Source organism: Pleurodeles waltl, chromosome 5 (genome assembly GCF_031143425.1).
Source record: "Pleurodeles waltl isolate 20211129_DDA chromosome 5, aPleWal1.hap1.20221129, whole genome shotgun sequence".
NCBI classification, from domain to species: Eukaryota; Metazoa; Chordata; class Amphibia; order Caudata; family Salamandridae; genus Pleurodeles; species Pleurodeles waltl.
In genome coordinates, this window is record NC_090444.1 from 990,081,582 (window position 1) to 990,101,320 (window position 19,739).

At 42.4% G+C, this 19,739-nt stretch overlaps 1 protein-coding gene across 1 annotated transcript in view; it reads right to left on the reverse strand.

Annotated features, from left to right (window-relative positions):
• The window catches only part of ARHGEF33 (Rho guanine nucleotide exchange factor 33), a 487,983-nt gene that overhangs the window by 119,614 nt on the left and 348,630 nt on the right, over nucleotides 1-19,739 (reverse strand). The window contains exon 18 of the mRNA XM_069236580.1: nucleotides 10,233-10,366. Within this exon, the coding sequence (XP_069092681.1) occupies nucleotides 10,233-10,366 (134 nt within the window). The remainder of the gene's footprint in view (nucleotides 1-10,232; nucleotides 10,367-19,739) is intronic.

Consider the following 19,739-nt stretch of genomic DNA (forward strand, 5'->3'; position numbering starts at 1 on the left):
CTTCAGTGCACCACTGGTGTTTATGGTTCTTGCAGAATCCCCCTATCACAACTATTGTGCTCTTTTGGGGTAGTAGGTGTACTTTACTGTCAGAGTCACCAGATCCTCGGGGTCTGTGCACTTTCCCAACACTTCCACCACAAGACAGCTCCAATACTCTGATTAGATTTGTCATAGAGTCTAAGAGAGTCCAAGTGGGGAAAAGGGGATTAGGAAGGGAACAGCTGGGAAGGAGACCTGTAGAAAGCAAAAGGTTAAAACACACAACATCAAAATTACATCTCATGAAATCAGTACTAGGCTATGACTCTAAGCATTGTTATTGTGAAAACATGAACAACCTAAGAATAGCCTTAAATTACTAGGCCTCAAGATGACTGAATGCCTGTGAGGGAATCAAGAGAGGTTAAATGAACTTTTAAATTCAAGTACGTTTCTTTTGCATGAAAATCAGGAAACAATCTGAATAAGTTCTGAACCATCATATGAATCTCTTTTAAGAATACATATCAGGAACACACAACACTCCATCTAGAACTCTGACCTTTTTTGTTCTCTCAAAATGTTGAAACATGAATTGCGCACATTGCAGATTTCCACAAAGATAATAAACACCATAGGAGGATTGTGCACCATGAATAACACAACATAGATTCATGGAATAAATCATGCGACTTGTCAACTCGAGTACTACCAAGTAAATGCCCAAGGAATGGTAGCGCACAATGAATATCATGAATTAAATACAAGGAAAGAATCGCGCGTCTTGCCGATTCGAGTGCCACCATGTAACTGCCAAGGAATGGTAGAGCACAATGAATATCATGGGTTAAATCTCTAGAAAGCAAATTGCGCGTCTTGCCGATTCGAAGGCCACCATGTAACTGTCAAGGAATGGTAGCGCACAATGAATATCAAGGGTTAAATCTCTAGAAAGCGAATTGCGTGTCTTGCCGATTCGAAGGCCACCATGTAACTGTCAAGGAATGGTAGCGCACAATGATTATCAAGGGTTAAATCTCTAGAAAGCGAATCGCACGTCTTGCCGATTCGAAGGCCACCATGTAACTGTCAAGGAATGGTAGTGCACAATAAATATCAAGGGTTAGATCTCTAGAAAGCGAATTGCGCGTTTTGCCGATTCAAAGGCCACCATGTAACTGTCAAGGAATGGTAGTGCACAATGAATATCATGATTTAAATCACTAGAAAACTAATCGCGCGTCTTGGCGATTCGAGTAACAGCATGCAAATGCCACAAACGCACAAGCGCACATTCATACGCGCATGAGTAATTGTTTGTCATGTAAAAATTAAGGCCCAAGAATTCGAGCGCACTCGATAACGGGGGTCGGGGGCCCAGCCCAACCTCCGTCTTACCGCCCTGCTTAAGATCACCAATGTAGAATGAAAGGCAGAGGCCTGGAAGATCAAAGTAGGCCACCGGAACAGGAGCTCAGGAAGTTGCTGCTTCTCTGCACCGGGACCTCTGAATAGTGAGCACGTGGAGCTGGGCTGGCTCCCTTTCATAGAGTCTTAGCCCAGCCCACCAACCACACCCAGCATGCTGCAGGCAAAGCTTCTAGAAGGCCCTGAAAAGGGACCACACCCTGACACACTCTGAAAGTCTGCAGCAATACATTGCAAATGAACAGTATTTAAAAGCACCTTAAAAATAAGTCTTCAGGATTGAACTCTGCAATGCAAAAGGTTAAACATCAACATATCAGCACAATGCATAAATTGGGGTGGGGTATCTTGGACACCCTTACTGTTTTCCTACAGTCCCAGCAACCCTCTACAAGCTCCCATAGATCTGGGGTCCATTCGTGATTTGCATTCCACTTTTGGAGTATATGGTTTGTGTTGCCCCTAGACCTATGCTTGCCTATTGCAACCTATTGTAATTCTACACTGTTTGCATTACTTTTCTGACTCTTACTTACCTATTTTTGGTTTGTGTACATATAACTTGTGTATATTACTTACCTTTTTACTGAGGGTACTCACTGAGATACTTGTGGCATATTGTCATAAAAATAAAGTACCTTTATTTTCAGTAACTCTGAGTATTGTGTTTTCTTATGATATTGTGCATATGATATGAGTGGTATAGTAGGAGCTTTGCATGTCTCCTAGTTCAGCCTAAACTGCTTTGCCATAGCTACCTTCTATCAGCCAAAGCTGCTAGAAACACCTCTATTCTACTAATAAGGGAGAACTGGACCTGGCACAGGGTGTAAGTACCTTTGGTATCCACTACAAGCCAGGCCAGCCTCCTACAATTGATAGTAGGGTTGGGATTCCTATTGGTTTCTGGTTCTAGGGTTGGGATTGTGATTGGTAGTAGGGTTGAGATCCCGATTGGTTCCTGGTTATTAGGCTTGGGTTTGTGATTGGTAGTAGGGTTGAGATTCTGATTGGTTCCTGGTTCTAGGGTTCGGTTTTGTGATTGATAGTAGGGTTGGGATTCTGATTGGCTTCTGGTTCTAGGGATGGGGATGTGATTGGTTGTCAGGATTAGGGGTATGATTGGTGATTAGGGTTGGGTCTCCCATTGGTTGTGCGATTTAGTGTTACAAATCTGATTGGTTAGGGTTAGGACTAGGTTTCTATTGGCAAGTATGGCTATTTAAGCCTAGCGCTCAGGGCGTCTCAGCCTAGGCGTCAAGGCTAAGGGCGGAGAGAACAAAGGCAGCTGCCTGTTTGGGCCTGGTAGGGCCTAGGGACAGAAATGCTGCCCAATTTCCCATTCATCAGAAAGAAACTTACTCCCTACACATCCATCAATATTATCTGCAAAGACATCCAACACCTGCATCACAAACTGACCACATACAGATTGCAATGTCTCATCATCCAACACAATACCTCATATACAACACCTATACACATATCCCCCACACCTACAACAGTATAACACCTTCATTCTCACAGCAAACACTACTCTGTCCACTCCCACTAACACAACCTGCCATTGCCCACACAACACAAAACCACATTATATATTACTTTCAGCTGTCCAGATACACACTTCCTGTTCATATAAACCAACAGCACTATCCTCTATTTGCTCAACACAGACCCCCTTTTATCATGACAATACCTAAACCCAGCCTTCCAAAACACCATCTACAAACCCCCTTCCCTTCTCTTCACCAATTACACACAACCATAAAATCCGCACACTCCACTCCACCATATATATTACCTCTTCAGTCAAACTAACACAAACTCCCCTGACTCACATCCATCCCCTCTTACACACCTCATACACTCATCTCCAAAACACATCAACACCACCTGTAATACTCTAATTCCATTCACCAGCACTAACTCACATATAAATCCCTCACAGAAAATCACTACATCAATATCCCCTCTCACTATTCCACAAAAGCAATACAGACCATACACATCAGCACATCAAATCAACACAAACTTTCATTAAACTTATCGTCACACCCACTCCCACCCTCATGACTACACAAAGAATACGAATCCTGACCAATCTTTACCCCTACGTTCTCACTCTTCACAAACATCTACCACAAGCATTCCATCACAGCAAATTCATTCACCTGTCTCTAATCCATTGCACAATTTAGAGCCTTACATAATGATCCACATGCCCCTCCACCACCCCTAACCCATGCTCCTTCTACACTAAACAGACACAAACAAAATAAACAACATGCCACTCGTAACAACTTCGCATCCCCTTGTCTATTACATAATAAGGCTACCCTACAAACAAAAGTGCATGCTTCATGTCTCTCTCAGCCACCAAGTCCACCACCCACACACACAGACCCAACAAAATGCCTCCTAAGCCTGCTGGAAGAAGAAGACTATATTGAAAAACAAGACTATTGTGACCCTCACATAGTTATCACAACTAACAACACACCTGCTACAAGCTCAAAATATACTGCTCACCCTTCTCCTAAACAAAACAACACTGCCACTAACACACTTTTTCTAAACTGCCATCTCATAAATGCTCGGTCACTCTAAAAAAACAAGCAACACATCTACGACCTGGTCACAGACACACAACCTGACTTACTATTCATAACAGAATCATGGTTGGGAGATGACATGGCCCCAGTGTTGCAAGAAGCCCTTCCTCAGACTATCAAACTATCACACAAAACCGTATAACAAGAGAGGAGGTGGAATAGCTATTATATTCAAACAAGCAATAAATCTCAGTAAAACATTTCCATATAAGGTTATGAAGCCCTCCTCACCAGATGCCACCCTAGTCCAACTTCCTCCTGTAACTTTCTCCTCCTTTACTGACCTCTACCTAACAACTTAACATTCCCTGATGCTTTTCTAGGTACAGTCTCAAACCTTATTACATTATACTCAAACCTATGCCTTCTTGGGGACCTAAACATTTGGTTTGACAAACCCAATATGCCCCATCCAAAAGCTATCACCACTGGCTTAGTCACATTGAACCTACATCAGATTGTACACTGTCCCACACACATCGCTGGACACATCCTAGATGTCATTTTTGCTAAGCCTGAGCTAGTTACCATTCATAGCATCACGCCAATCACATGGTCAGACCACAATTTGATAACTTTCTGACATGAAACACCACAAATCAACACACCCCACACCTTCTTACATACATGCACTTATCGTCCTTGGAGCAAACTCAATTTTGATGACTTACAAACAGAACAAAGAGCCAACACCGCTCTATATACAGTTAAATCTGCTCCAAAGCTTTATGAATGGCTACAGTAAGCTTTTGATATCCTAATACCACTCAGAAAAACTAAACAGGACAAAAGAAAACCAACACCTTGGAGAAACACAGAACTTAAAAAGATAAAGCAACAAATCAGAAAGTTGCAGCAGACCTGGCTCAAAACAAACAACAGTCAGGACAAACTGCAGCTACACAAAACTTAACTGAATATACAAATCATTAATCAAAAAGCTAAAAAAAGGTACTACGCTGACAGAATTCAAAATGCTAAATCTGCAACCAAAGTATTTGATAAAATTCTCAATGAATTTCGAAAACCTAAATGCCTGGAATCTTGAAACAAGTTGTCTCCTTCTGGAAGAGAATGAGCTACTGCATACTGCCCTGCTTTTTTGCAGCAGTAAGTGAAAAATTCTGCTTCTTCTTTAGAGTTTGCAGAGTTTTGGCCACTCCGCCCTCTGCTTGGAGTGGCGAGTTCCGGAAAAACTCTGCCAACTGCTGTGTTGTGGAGATTTCTCAAAGCGGGCGGTTGCGGCAGGTGGATCCCACTCCCCTTGAGAAAGCTGCTGCTTGTGTTGAAAAAGCTCTCACTCTAGTAGAAAATCTACTCAAGCAGCAGAAAGAAGTGGCACCCTCTGGCACCCCACTTGGTGCAGTTGCACTGATTTTACAGAATAAGACAAGATCTTGATGCTAAAAATCAGTGTGAGTAGTACTATGTACTGGAATTCCGCTGCTCGAGGAACTCCACGGAATCTTGCAGAGTATTAATGTAACTCCACCTCATTCCATGGACTGAAACTCTGCGAGTTCCATCCAGGCCTACTTTTTTGCCCCAAGGATGCCTAATGCCCTAATGCTAGCACGGAAGATGAGCCCCTATGTCCACTTTCAATTGTAACAAATTCATAATTGTGATTCAGTGGTCCCCTGGGCAAAAGTGTCACTGTACATGTTTTACTAATGATAGTTACTGTTTTGCTCTTGCCTCTGACCTTTGTTAACAACAGGGGCTCCCATCTCACACCATCCTTCTCATCTCATCATGCCTCTCCCTCTCATCTCTCTGATGCCCAGATCAATGTGTCTCCTTGGCTTCATTTTTACCCTCCTTTGGGCCATTGCTCCAAGGCCCAAAGAAACACTGCCACAAAAAGTATGCTCTGGGCCTCTAATGCATCTGCGGCACCTATCCCAAGATACCTACAGCTCTGCAAAGCAGACTGTCTACTCTGCCCACTCAGCAGGGTCATTACTTCTATTCCAAATGCCCAAAGCAGGCTTTCTGCCACTTTGAGAAAAAACATAACAACAAAAAAGGACATTTAGCCTTCCCCCTGCACACCCGTTGCTTGGACCCTCTTCCAATTGCAACAATGGTGACCTGGACCCTGATGCTAGCAAGGAAAATGCATCCTATGTTATTTTCATAGTAAGTGTGCCTTAACTGTGGTCCAGTGCCCACTCACAGAGGATGGGGGTGGGGGTTACTCCTGCACTGTGAAACAAATAGTAGAGAACTAAAGAAGAAACATGCTTTCTCACTAAGGTGTCAGATACCTGAAAGAAATGTAAATGTGTGCAATGGTTCATCACCAAATATAAAGGCTGCTTTGGAGCCAGGGTACGTTTTATATAATGGCATCACTCAGCTTCATGGTGACAAATATTTATTCATTTTGGGAGCACACCCTTTTAATCGACCTACAAAAACATTTACACTAGATATAGGGCCTGATTTAGATTTTGGTAGATGGGTTATTCCGTCACAACAGTGACAGATAGCCTGTCCTCCAAAATCTAAATGCCATAGGATATAATGAGATTTAGATTTCGAAGGACAGGCTATCGCTCACCGTTGTGACGGAGTAACAAGTTTGCCAAAATCTAAATCTGGCCCATAGTCTGAATGCTTATCATTAAATTTTATATTTTCAAAGCACTTGCTTTATCTTAAACAGTATTTTGTAGCAGCCTCTTTTATACATTGTAATACTATTTTAAAATGATGACATTCACACTGCTTTCTGTCACAGACTGGGACCTTGTAGCACTATATACAAGTCATTATTCCTCACTGCACAATCAGCATTTAATTTTGTGACTGGTCACACACGAAGACATCTGCAGTGATCACATTAGCCATCTGAGGTTTCATAAGGTAAAAGAGTATATTTGCATTTACTTTTCATTTGTGGTGTGTGTGTATTTTTACATGCAGTTACCCAGATGTGAAAAAAACAATAAAATGCAATATTTTCCTATTTTTAGCTATGTCCTTGACCCCTTCTTCACACTCACTGCCCCTGCCCAATACCACCCAGTAGTACCATCCTCACACTTTTTTTTATGGACTTTAACTGATGAATGCAAATGAGGAGAGCCTAGAAACGCACCTTTCGTGCTTCCAGAGTATCTTCATTTACATGTAACTGCAGACTCATTTGCGCACACCAAAGGAACACATCCACAACACCCCAGGGGGTTGCACCCCAGAGTTTGAAGACCTCTGCTCTAAGACATGGCACTCCAGTCTACTACACACCACTCCACTTGACGACATGCCACTCCACAAGACTCTATGCCACTCCAACCTTCAACATGCCACTCTGCTCTACAACATTCCACTGCACTCTATGCAACTCCACATCATCCCAGTTTACTCTACACTCCTCCACTCTAAGACACTGTACCACTTGCCACTCTATGGCCCGCTACTCCACTCTACTGTACAACACACCGCTCTAATGTATGCCACTTCACCATACAACACTCCACGCCACTCTACGACAGTCCAGTCCACTGAATCACACATCACTTCACTCTTCAACACACCACTCCACTCTGCAAGACACCACTCTATTCAAACACGTCACTCCACTTTGTGCCACTTCTCACTACACTATTCTACTCTATCACTCCACTGTACACTACTCACCTCTATGCCACTCCACTCTAGGATACTCTACTTTACACCACTCCACTCTAGTATACAACACCCCACTGTACACCAGTCCACGACACACCACTCCACTCTATAACACACCACTCCAGTGTAACACACAATGCTCACCTTTACTCCACTCTATGACACTTTCCAACACTGTATGACAAGCCACTTCAGTCCAATATACACTTAACTCTATGGCACTTTACTCCACTGTATAATATGCCACTCCAATGAACTCTATGCCCCTTTGTTCTCCAACACACCAATATAATCTGTCACACCTTACTTCCCACTACATTACACCACTCGACTCATCTCAATTCTACTCCACTGTACGACACTTTGCCTACTCTATGCAACTGTATGACTAAATTGCTTCACTCTACTCCACTCTATGCCCTTACAGTCCCTGTACAAAACACTACTCCACTATATGCCACTCTGCAACACTTTATACCAGTCTATGCGACTCTATGATACTCTACTCAAGACATTGTCCGAACTCTCTGTATGCCACTACTTCACTCTACTCCATTTCACTGCATGACAATCTACTTTACTGTATGCAGCTCCACTCTACAACATTAAACTACACTCTATGCCACTCTACTCTATGCCCATCAACGCAATGCCACTCTACTACACCACTTGCCACTCCGTTTCTTTCTACGACAGTGTAGTCTCTTTGTCACTCCAATGTACTCTACGACACACCAATTCACTACACTCTAAGGCCTCCACTCTACAACACTCTACTGCACTCTATGCCTGTCTGACACACCACTATACAACAGTTCACTCGCTTCTATGATACTCCACTGTACTCTATGACACTCCACTCTATTCAACACCATTCTACTCTAGAAGATGCTACTCCACTATATGACCCTGCACTCTGTATCACTCTACTCCACTGTATGACTCTCCCCTTCACTCTGACACTCTCCTGTAGTCTGTGACACACCATTTCACTCTGTGCCATTCCACTCTAGAAGACTCTACTCAAATGTATACCCCTCCACTCTATGCCTCTCTATTCCACTATACAACACTCTACCACAATCGACTGTAGAGTTCTACATCACCCGCTCTATGACATTACCCTGTACTATACTCTACACAATTCTACTGTGCAACACTCCACTCTCTGACACTGTACTCAGCCTCATGCCACTCCACACTACTCTACTGTATGCCACTCTGACACTCTACTTGACACTCCATGGCACTCTACTCATTGACACTCCACTATGTGACTCAACTTTACTGTACAACATGCCTCTCTACGATACTCCACTCCACTCCACTCTACGACACACCATGCTACTCCACAGTATAATACTTTACTATACTCTACGCCACGCCACTCCACGGCCCACCATTCTATGCCACTCCACGGTATGACACTGCACTTTATGACACTGTAATCCACTGTATTCTACAAAACTTCAATTAATGAATCTCTACTCAATGACACTCAACTCTACGAGTAGGAGCACATTTTTATTAAAAAATAAAAACCACTGAAATTCAATGAGAAATCCAAAGGCTAAGAATAAGTTATAGTTTGGAAAATATATGTATTTTTTTCTACACAAACCCAACTTAAACTACACAGAGTTTAGAAATTCAAATTTTGTAGTGATACCTAAAATGTATAATTCACCCACCACCTTAAAATTTCTATAAGTTTGTTTATTCTTTCTGTACAAACGCAAAATAAACAAACATTAGAAATTCTAAAGTTATACCTTAAATGTATAATTTACGCACTAACTTCTAATTACTATAACTCAAGCCTTCCATACACAGTCAACTCACTAGCCACAGGACATTAACTATAACTTGCACTTTTAGGGTGCAGTGCTTACCTTTCATATTACATCACTTATACTATGTGAAATCATGGCATACATAACAACACTTCGACATCTGAAAGTACATGATTCTCAGAATACTCTAAATGGTAGAGTGGCGAGTACTCTTGGTCAACAAAATGATAATTTTCAACATTTCAACCAGTTAATTATTCTGCGTTTCTTCCTAAGAAGTATTCACAACTGGGGTCTTCATCAGGGCATGGTCACAAGACTTTGATATAGCAATCCTACAACCACAAGAGAAAAAGTGTGTACCAAATGTACTCCCAAAGGCAGTCTGCCAATAGGTGAAAATCGTTTCTCTGGTCACGTCAATGATTGATAGGGTATGTATCAGTAATTTGGAGATCATTGATTGTAAAAAGAAGTAACAGTGGGTGCACTCTGTCAATTTCTGTAGTCAGCTGTCATCTAAAGCTCTAAGTGCTTAAAATAGGGGAAGACTCATTAGTAATTGCTAGTTAAAAAGCTGTGTATTAATATTTAATCAAGTGGCTTGTTAGGTGTGATTGGTGTCAACATTGGAAAGTTTATAATTAGGGTTAAGTGCTTCTAGCACTGTTAACACCCTCCCTAGCATTGAAGGTGCAAATATAGGTTGAAGGCTTGAAAACTGAAAGGATCAACTTGTCATTCAGAATATTTGGTCATGTGACAAAACTCCACTCACTTCTTCTTAAACAGCTTACGAAAGGAGCTTCGCAGTCCACATTTCTGGTCAAGCCGTGGATATTGCTCACTGAAAGATGTCAGCTCACTGTGTTCCTTCTGAAAGAACCTGGTGCTGTCGTCCATATGTACATCCTAAAAAAGGAAAAGGCATAACATTACAATTATTTTTGGGTAATTTCCATTGCATACGTGTTACTTGCAAATTATCCACAGACTATTTTATTAACTTCTACCTCTGGCCACACTGTCCACCTCTATTGCTAATATAAGTTGAAAATCTGGAGAAAATGTAATAAAATGGATGACTCCAATGCATGATACTCATGTTATGAAAGTGTCTGGAAAACAAATGGTTTTGAATAGTGTGTGTCATTAACATACAGATAAAGGATAGCAAACCTATCTAAAAATACATGTAAAACGAAATATGACACAAAGCCACCCATTATTTGCTACGGCCTTTTACAACAGTTGCCCAATGGTCGGTGCACACATTAAAGCTTGCAACTGTGGACGTCTCTATCTTTGACCTCAAGTGCATGCACCTAATGTTGATCCCTCTTTTGTTGGCAGTAGGGGTTGTGTTTGCAGCAGAAGTGGAACTACCTACAATTCCTGACCATATGTCAGAGCCTCTACAACTTGCACCACTGTGGACCACATCTCTCGATGGTGAAGTGTTAGTGCATACTTGACATAGCTTTACTGTAATTTGCAATTCTAGGACACTCTTTTGCTTAAGAACATTAACATACAATAAAGAACTCAAAAAGTACGCATAGGGTCGGATTCCAGGTTATTTACTGGGTATGATGAACACCTCCAATTCGACATTTGCCCATGAAACTGCATGGGGAGCTGCTATGTGCCACACCAAATTAGGCATGTATAGGAATTTACCAGATATTTTTACCTGGGTAATTTCAACAGGTTTCAGCTGCTGAAATTTACCTGGGGAAAATAGTAGGAGAGTGATGCTTGCATACAACAAATAATTCCAATCCCTGAGCAAACATAACTTGTTTAGGATCCCCACTCTCACACTTACCCACCCTAAAGATTTAGGCGGTATGCTACTACATTTTATCAAATACTACTGTCTATCATTTTCAAATGACCTTCCAATAGCATGTCAGGTCGTGCCTACCTGATAATGCAAGCTCTGTGGTTACACAAGACCTTTTGTGGGTTTACAAAAAACCTAAAGCGATCTTAAACCCCGGCACTTACTTTCCATTGGATGGCTTGACTGTCACTCTTATTTGCTTGCTTTTTATTCAATGACTTGCCAACCATTGTTTATCCCTCCCATGGAACATAGCCTCTTTCCCATCCTTTTCATTACCTCATTTATATCCTTTCACTGCCCACATCTTGGCAGCTACTTTTTTCTTTCTCGTTAAGCATTCCATGCAAGTGAATGTGTTTTCTTACTCTCTCTCCTATGCTAATCCTTTCCTCCAAACAGCCCCCTCTATTGCTTCCTCTTCATTCACCTCCACACCCATTCCACTACTAGGCAACCAAAAACTTTGTATTTATTCATCTTGAAGGGCCCAGCAGATGCCATTTGCTGCCAACGGCTTTGCAATCCAACATGCCCTATAATTCATCTCAGCTGCTCCCATGCAGGACACCCAAATGCCCCCCCCGTCCTTCCCTTATTAAACCAGTATTAAAGTTAACAATCATTGGCAAAGTCAATAGGTTTCACCTATGTGAGATTTATGGGCTTTGTCAATGTTTATAAGACATAAACAAAAACATAGTGCTATGACACAGCCAGTGTTTATCGTGCATACGTTTTTTTTAAAGGCCATGGTGCATAGCAGCCCATGCTCCTGTGCAATATGCTAAACAAAAGTGTTGGGCAACATAAGGGGGGAGGTGAAGGGAGCAGCAATTTCGGACAGTGGGAGTAGGGGGTATAGGGAAAACAAAGCAAGGGAGATGCGGGAGAGGAGGAAGGGAGTACCAGACGGGGCCATGGGAGTAGGTGAGGGGAAGAAAAAATAATACTTCAGGCACTTCGGGAGCAGCAAATTGGCACTTATTAAGTTGAATCAATCTTTGCTTGGTCCCTGCTCCAGCGAAAGGAATGGAAGTGACGCTTGACTTGCACTGGGCAATTAGAAAGCTGCAAAGCAGAGTGATACTGAAGCCAACAAATGGTAAACAATGGTTAACCCTTTATTGTACACAGTAGTGTCTCACAAGGTAGAGCGCATGCGCTGTCACAGGCTCAGCAAAAAAAAAACATGAGACTGGATACTGGATTCAGCTGAGTCTAGGCTTCTCACTGCACTTTGTATAAGCCAATATCAGTGCCGATGTGATGGAGCTGTTGAGCACTGCAGTTTTATAGTTAATAATTACTTCAGTTGGGCCACCTAATCATGTTCTTTTTTTTTCATTTCTTAAAGGAAGGGCCAGCTAAATTGCAGTTAGTGAGAGGGGAGGGCTAGGACTGAATGAGTGATCCCTTGAGAGCAGAAGGTAGATGTGATGGGAGGGAGGAGAGTTTCAGAGAGAAATGTAATGAGAGAAAATAGGAGGTCAGCAGTTAAGAGAAACATATGGTGATTTGGGGGAGAGTGTCAACATCAGGGCAGTGCGCGCTCTACCGGCGACAAAAATGCAAAAACCCAGTCTTTAAGCAAGAGCATAATTCATGCATTTTGTTTATATGCAGTTTGTTAACCTTTTGCATTGTAGAATTTTACCTTGAAACCACTTTTAATGATGTTTGCAAATAATGTTCATTTGCAAGGTATTGCTGCAGGCGTACAGGGTGTATCAGGGTGTGGTCCCTTTCTAGGACCTTCTAGAAGCTTTCCCTGCAGCATGACTGGGTGTGGTTTGTGGGCGGGGCCAGACTCTATATAACGGAGCCAGCCCAGCTCCACGTGCACACTATTCAGAGGTCCCGGTGCAGAGCTCTTGTTCCGGAGGCCTACCTTGACGTTCCATGCCTGCCCCGCATTCTCTTGGTGATCCTTGAGCAGGGGGGTAAGACGGAGGTCGGGCTGGGCCCCCGACCCCGTTCTAAAAGACTCTTGAGTTTTGGGGCCTACTCGTGACACTTTCAGAGTATGCAAATCATTGCTCTGATGCAAATCTTGTTGTTCAGATCGGCAAAGGCTTGTGCGATCATTTCATGGCATTTGCATATTCTTGTTTGAATCAGCAGTGTGCGCAATTCATTTTCCGCAGTTAAACCTTGATGTTCAGATCGCTAACAGAGCGCACAATCATTTCATGGCATTTGCATATTCTTGTTTGAATCGGCAGTGTGCGCGGTTCATTTTCTGCAGTTAAACCTTGATGTTCAGATCGCTAACAGAGCGCGTGATCATTTCATGGCATTTGCATATTCTTGCTTGAATCAGCAGTGTGCGCGATCCATTTCCCACATTTAAACCTTGATGTTCAGATCGCTAACAGAGCGCGCGATAATTTCATGGTATTAGCATATACTTGTTGGAATCAGCATTGTGCGCAATTCATTTCCCGCATTTAAACCTTGATGTTCAGATCACTAACAGAGTGCGCAATCATTTCATGGCATTTGCATATTCTTGTTGGAATCGGCAGTGTGCGCCATTCATTTCCCGCAGGTAAAACTTGGTGTTCAGATCGCTAGCAGTGTGCGCGATCATTTCATGGCAATCAAAACTTTGATGTGTAGTGTTTCTTGAAGTGCACACATTTATCCAGGGCCTTTTTGATTTTCTGCAAAGATGCTAAATTCTAGATGTTACATTCTTTGTGCATATTAAGTCCCTAGTACAATTCTTATAGTTTTCCAGGGAATGTTTCAGATTGCTTTTTGTCCTCATGTGAGGATGCAATGTTTGTTCTGAAACAGTATTCTAGAAGGTTCTTGTATTTCTAGACTGTATGTGATATTTCATGAAAAGCTCATATGAAACATTGCAGTAATCATTCTTGATTTGTTCCAGGTACTCAGAATTCTTTGCGGTCTAGTTAAAGTCACTTTTTAGATTACCCATGGTTGTAGTAAGACAATGCTTAGGACCATAGTCTAGTGAAAGTCAATGTGATTATATTATGATATTGTGTTGTTTAACCTTTTGCTTCCAACAGGTCTCCTTCCCAGCTGTTCCCTTCCTAATCCCCTTTTCCCCACTTGGACTCTCTTAGGCTCTGTGATATTTCTATCAGAGTTTTGGAGCTGTCTTGTGGTGGATGTTGGGAGCGTGCACAGGCCAGATAATCTGGTCTCCCTGACAGAATAGTGAGCCCACAAATTTATTATCCTCCTGGTTTGTTTGTGTTCTCAACATGGCCACATTGGACGAGCTAGTCAAGGTTATCACGCAGCTCCAAGCTGAGGTAGTGTCATCAAAGGATTTAGCAGCCAGCTTAGCAGAGAGAGTGAGTCAGTTGCAGGAAAGGGTAGAAAAGCAGGAACAAAGTCCTTTGGGTGTGTCTTGGCCTGGTCCTCCTTCTCAAGGCTCTGGAGGTAATCCTCCTACGAACATTTCCCTCAACATTCCCTCAGCTATTCCCTTAGCTCCTCCAGAACGTTTTTTAGGCGATCCCCTGAAAGCGCAATCCTTCTTGGTTCAAGTGGAATTACATTTTACCTGCCGACCAAACACTTTCCCTGATGCCCAATCCAGAGTGGCTTTCTTGTTATCTTACCTGACTGGAGACGCAGCCACCTGGGCAATCCCTCTTGTGCTTAAAGATAGTCCCCTGCTTTACAATTGGAGAAATTTTGTTTGTAAGTTTGAACGAGTGTTTGATCGAAGAACAGTGACATAGTCGGCAGATCGTGAACTATTAGACTTGCGACAAGATAACCAAGATCTAGTTTCTTACTTAGAGAACTTTAATTGGCTGGTATCCGAGATATCCTGGCCAGAAGAAAAGCAAGCAGCCTTGTTTTACAAAGGACTCAAGGACGAGTTAACAGACACTCTTGCTTAGATAGACCCACAGCCTACAGACTGTCGAGATCTAATAAATCTTGTTTTGAGGCTGAATCATCGTCTAGCATAACGAAGGGGAACACGCAAAAAGAATGAGAAATATTCCTGGCATGTTCACGATCATAGGGAATCAAGAACCCAGAAGGAGAGAACTACAGAACCTATGGAAATCGGAACTATCAGGAGACCTTTGACCAAAGATGAAAAGGACCTACGTAGAAAGAATGGACAATGTCTTTGTTGCGGACGCAAGGGTCATTTAGTCACAGATTGTCCAATCAAACCAAAGAGCAAACGAGGTCCTGTCCAGAAACTTGCAGCCAATGTACAAGTTGAGCCGGAAAACTAAATCACCCAAGATGTAAAGAAGGGTTGCTCTTCGGTGTCACCGTGGACCCTTCACAGTCTAGACATCTCAAGCTGGGCATAAAAGTTCAAGTAAAGAAAAATAACTATTTCAAGAAGGCTCTTGTAGATTCTGGGGCTACCAGGAACTTTGTTGATGCCCAATTGGTTCGCGCATGGGGGGTCCCATGCACCAAGAAGAAGACTCCAGAGATAATACAAGCATTTAGATGGAAAACTCTTGGCTGGAGGCCCAGTAATTCTTCAGACTGTCCCCTTGTCGGTTATCTGTGATGGGGGAAATCAAAGAACCAAACATGAAGAGAAGCTCATTTTTGACGTGATCCATGGTCCTCAGTATGGAATTATTCTTGGCTTAGCATGGTTAACTCATCACAATCCTGAGATTAACTGGGCAGAACGGAAAGTCGTGTTCTCTTCCGCCCTATGTAATAAAAAATGCCTCCAGATGCCCACCTTCAGTGAACTGGCAACCATCCTATTGAATGGAGTGGTCTGTTATCACGGGCTGCCAAAGATGATTCTCTTCGATCGAGGATCACAATTTGCCTCCAACTTCTGGAAAACGTGATGCAAAACGCTTCAAGTCACATCCACATCTACTAGCTATCATCCTCAAACAGATGGCCAAACGGAGAGACTGAATCAGACATTGAAGCAATATCTGCGTGCATACGCTGAGAAAGCACTTCATTCCTGGACATCAATGCTCTGGTTAGCTGAGTTAGCCTACAATAACTCGTTTCACACCTCCACTGGTGTCACACCCTCTTTTTGGCTTGTTTGGCTATCATCGTGACACTTTGCCTATCACAATTCCTCAAGAAAGTTCTCTTACACCAGCTGTATCGGAAACGATTCAACACCTCCACCAAACCCAGAAACTGATTCAACAGCATTTAGAAAAAGCTAAACAAAAATATAAAAAGCACTACGACAAGAAACATTGTGAAGGACCTCAGTACCAACCAGGTGATAAAGTATGGCTTTCTACAAGATATATAGACTCCTAGAAAAAGCACATATTTAATCCCAAATTCATAGGTCCTTACACTGTCCTTCAGCAAATTAATCCAGTGACCTATAAACTGCAGTTGCCCCAGTCACTGCGAATTCATCCGGTGTTCCATACTTCCCTCCTGAAAAAAGCAGTCCAGATGGTACGCTCCCAGCCAGCTCCACTTCTAGTGCAGGGAGAAGTGGAATACGAAGCTAAACAGGTGTTGGATTCCAAACTTAGAGGTCGTAACCTGTGGTATCTGATTTCTTGGAAAGATTACGGTCCGGAAAGTAACTCATGGGTCTCTGCACCCGATGTCCATGCTCCACGACTAGTGAGACGTTTTCATTGTCTTAACACAGGCAAACCAGGCCCTAGAGCGCGTTTGGGAGAGGGGGGAGTACTGTCAACATCAGGGCAGTGCGCGCTCTACGGGTGACAAAAATGAAAAAACTAAGGGGGTTATTACAACTTTGGAGGAGGTGTTAATCCGTCCCAAAAGTGATGGTAAAGTGACGGATATACCACCAGCCGTATTACGAGTCCATTATATCCTATGGAACTCGTAATACGGCTGGTGGTATATCCGTCACTTTACCGTCACTTTTGGGACGGATTAACACCTCCTCCAAAGTTGTAATAACCCCCTAAGTCTTTATTTAAGAGCATAATTCATGCATTGTGTTTATATGCAGTTTGTTAACCTGTTGCATTGCAGAGTTTTACCTTGAAACCACTATTAATGATGTTTGCAAATAATGTTCATTTGCAAGGTATTGCTGCAGGCTTACAGAGTGTATCAGGGTGTGGTCCCTTTCTAGGACCTTCTAAAAGCTTTCCCTGCCGCATGACTGGGTGTGGTTTGTGGGCTGGGCCAGACTCTATATAAGGGAGCCAGCCCAGCTCCACATGCTCACTATTCAGAGGTCACAGTGCAGAGCAGCAGCATTTCCCTGAGCTCCTGTTCCAGAGGCCTACCTTGACGTTCCATGCCTGCCCCGCATTCTCTTGGGGATCCTTGAGCAGGGTGGTAAGACGGAGGTTGGGCTGGGCCCCCGACCCTGTTCTAAAAGACTCTTAAGTTTTGGGCCCTACTCGTGAAACTTTCAGAGTACGCAAATCATTGGTTTGATGCAAATCTTGGTGTTCAGATCGGCAAAGGCTTGCACGATCATTTCATGGCATTTGCATATTCTTGTTTGAATCGGCAGTGTGCATGATTCATTTTCCGCAGTTAAACCTTGATGTTCAGATCGCTAACAGAGCGCGCGATCATTTCATGGCATTTACAGATTCTTGTTTGAATCGGCATATCACTTTGACTTAATTTCATGTTTCATGTTTCAACGGTGTGAAGCTGAGTAAGTTAGTTGGCAGCTGGATGTTCTCTCCCTTTCTTTCCAGACCCAATAATCCTTATATTTTTGCTCATAGACCTACCTTCTAAAGCAAGTACATTTCTCCTTTTCTTGATTGGAACCTTCATTTGTTTTTTTCTTTTGATGCTATATGTGCAGACACTAGCTGCTTTATAATTTTCTGACATCCCTGAAACCTTAGCTTAGCATTAGGGAGCTTCCCTTCATAGGAGCAGAATTTTATCTTACTCTGCACATGCTGTCTTTAATAACATGTACTTGCATTTGTCAATTCGAATTGCCTTGATTATATTCATATGTGCTGTATTCAGTTGACTATTGATTTTTGCTATATTGGTTCAATTTGAGATTGTAGCTTTACTTATTTGTTAATAGACCTCCATGGTGGCACAGCTGCCATTCTCTGTCATTCATGTGGGGCAAATTATGCTCTCTGTCATTTGTATATTGCTGAATTTATGATTTTAGTATCAGTTCGAGACAATGGTCCAGCTCAGTGGACATAGTGGAGACTTGAGTTTGCTCCATGCTTGTGCAGTGCAAATTATATCATGATGTTGCATGCTATCTATCAGATAGTAGCAAAGAATGGTTCTCACTGAGGTGTAGCTAGTTAGAATTTACCCCAAAATCTGCCCCAGCCCAGCCTAGTCCATGTCCCTGAGGTCTCTATTATCCAGTTTGGAGGATTAGTGTTCCTGTGTTCATGAACAGCTGCAGTGTCCTTGGAGTATGAATATGGTGGGGTTATCTGTCTTTGTGCTGGCAAGTGTTGCAGTGTTTGTGGTTTTGGTGAGTTAGTGTGCTGTGCTGTATGGGGTCTATTTTGAGTACAGGAGGGCTCTGTATTGCCATGCAATTTGTGATGCTCCTTATGCATTTTGCTTGTGCTTATGAGAAGAAACACACTGGTGCAAGAGTTGAAGTTCTAGTTATCCGACTTGTTGAATTCTCCTGGGATAAACATTGTTTATATTAAGTTGTAACTTGTCTATTAACATTTGTGGCATCAAACCTTGAAGGGCTATTGGCCACACATTGTGATAAGAACTTATTAACTTCCATGCTGAGGGTGTATTAATTGAGACTGGTGTGGGGTTAATGCTTTTACGCAGAGTAGCAGACCACACTACTCAGGCTGATTTCCTGCTGGTTGCAGTTTCACTTCATGTGTGTTATAACACATACCTGGTGTTATTCCCTGATTTCCCTACAACGATTGTGTAGCTTGAACTTTCTGTTAGTGAAACAAACAAGTTTTGTTTTTGAATAATTTACTATTGCGAAGCTAATCACTGTTGAGTGAGAGCTGCGGTGAGGTGCTGCGAGTTGCTACATAAGGTGCTGCACTGCTATTAGTAGGTCAGTGTATGTGTTACGCTGGGATTCGTCATTATAATGAGAGAGTGCTGTGCTGTGAGTAGACTGTTTCATGGTGTCATGCTGAGACTGGAAGTCAGTGCTGTTGAAAATAGATTTGTGATTTGCTGAGAACTGCCTGTTATTTCAAGTAACGCTTATTGAATTTATACAGTTATCAATAGAGTAAATATGGCATTTTCTAAGAAATTAAGGGCTTTAGTGATAATGTGAGAACACCTGCCTACAAAGACAAGGAGGACCCTTCCAAAGGCACGCCTACTCATGACATCACAACAAATTTCAGGTTACACATGTGTGATTGGCTTAAACAATGGAATAAGCTCATAGTCAAGGAGGGATCACAGCAGTTTAATCCTCATGGTACTTCCAACCTGAGAATAATGGTGAATTTGAGATGACTGCCATATTAAATGAAGCCC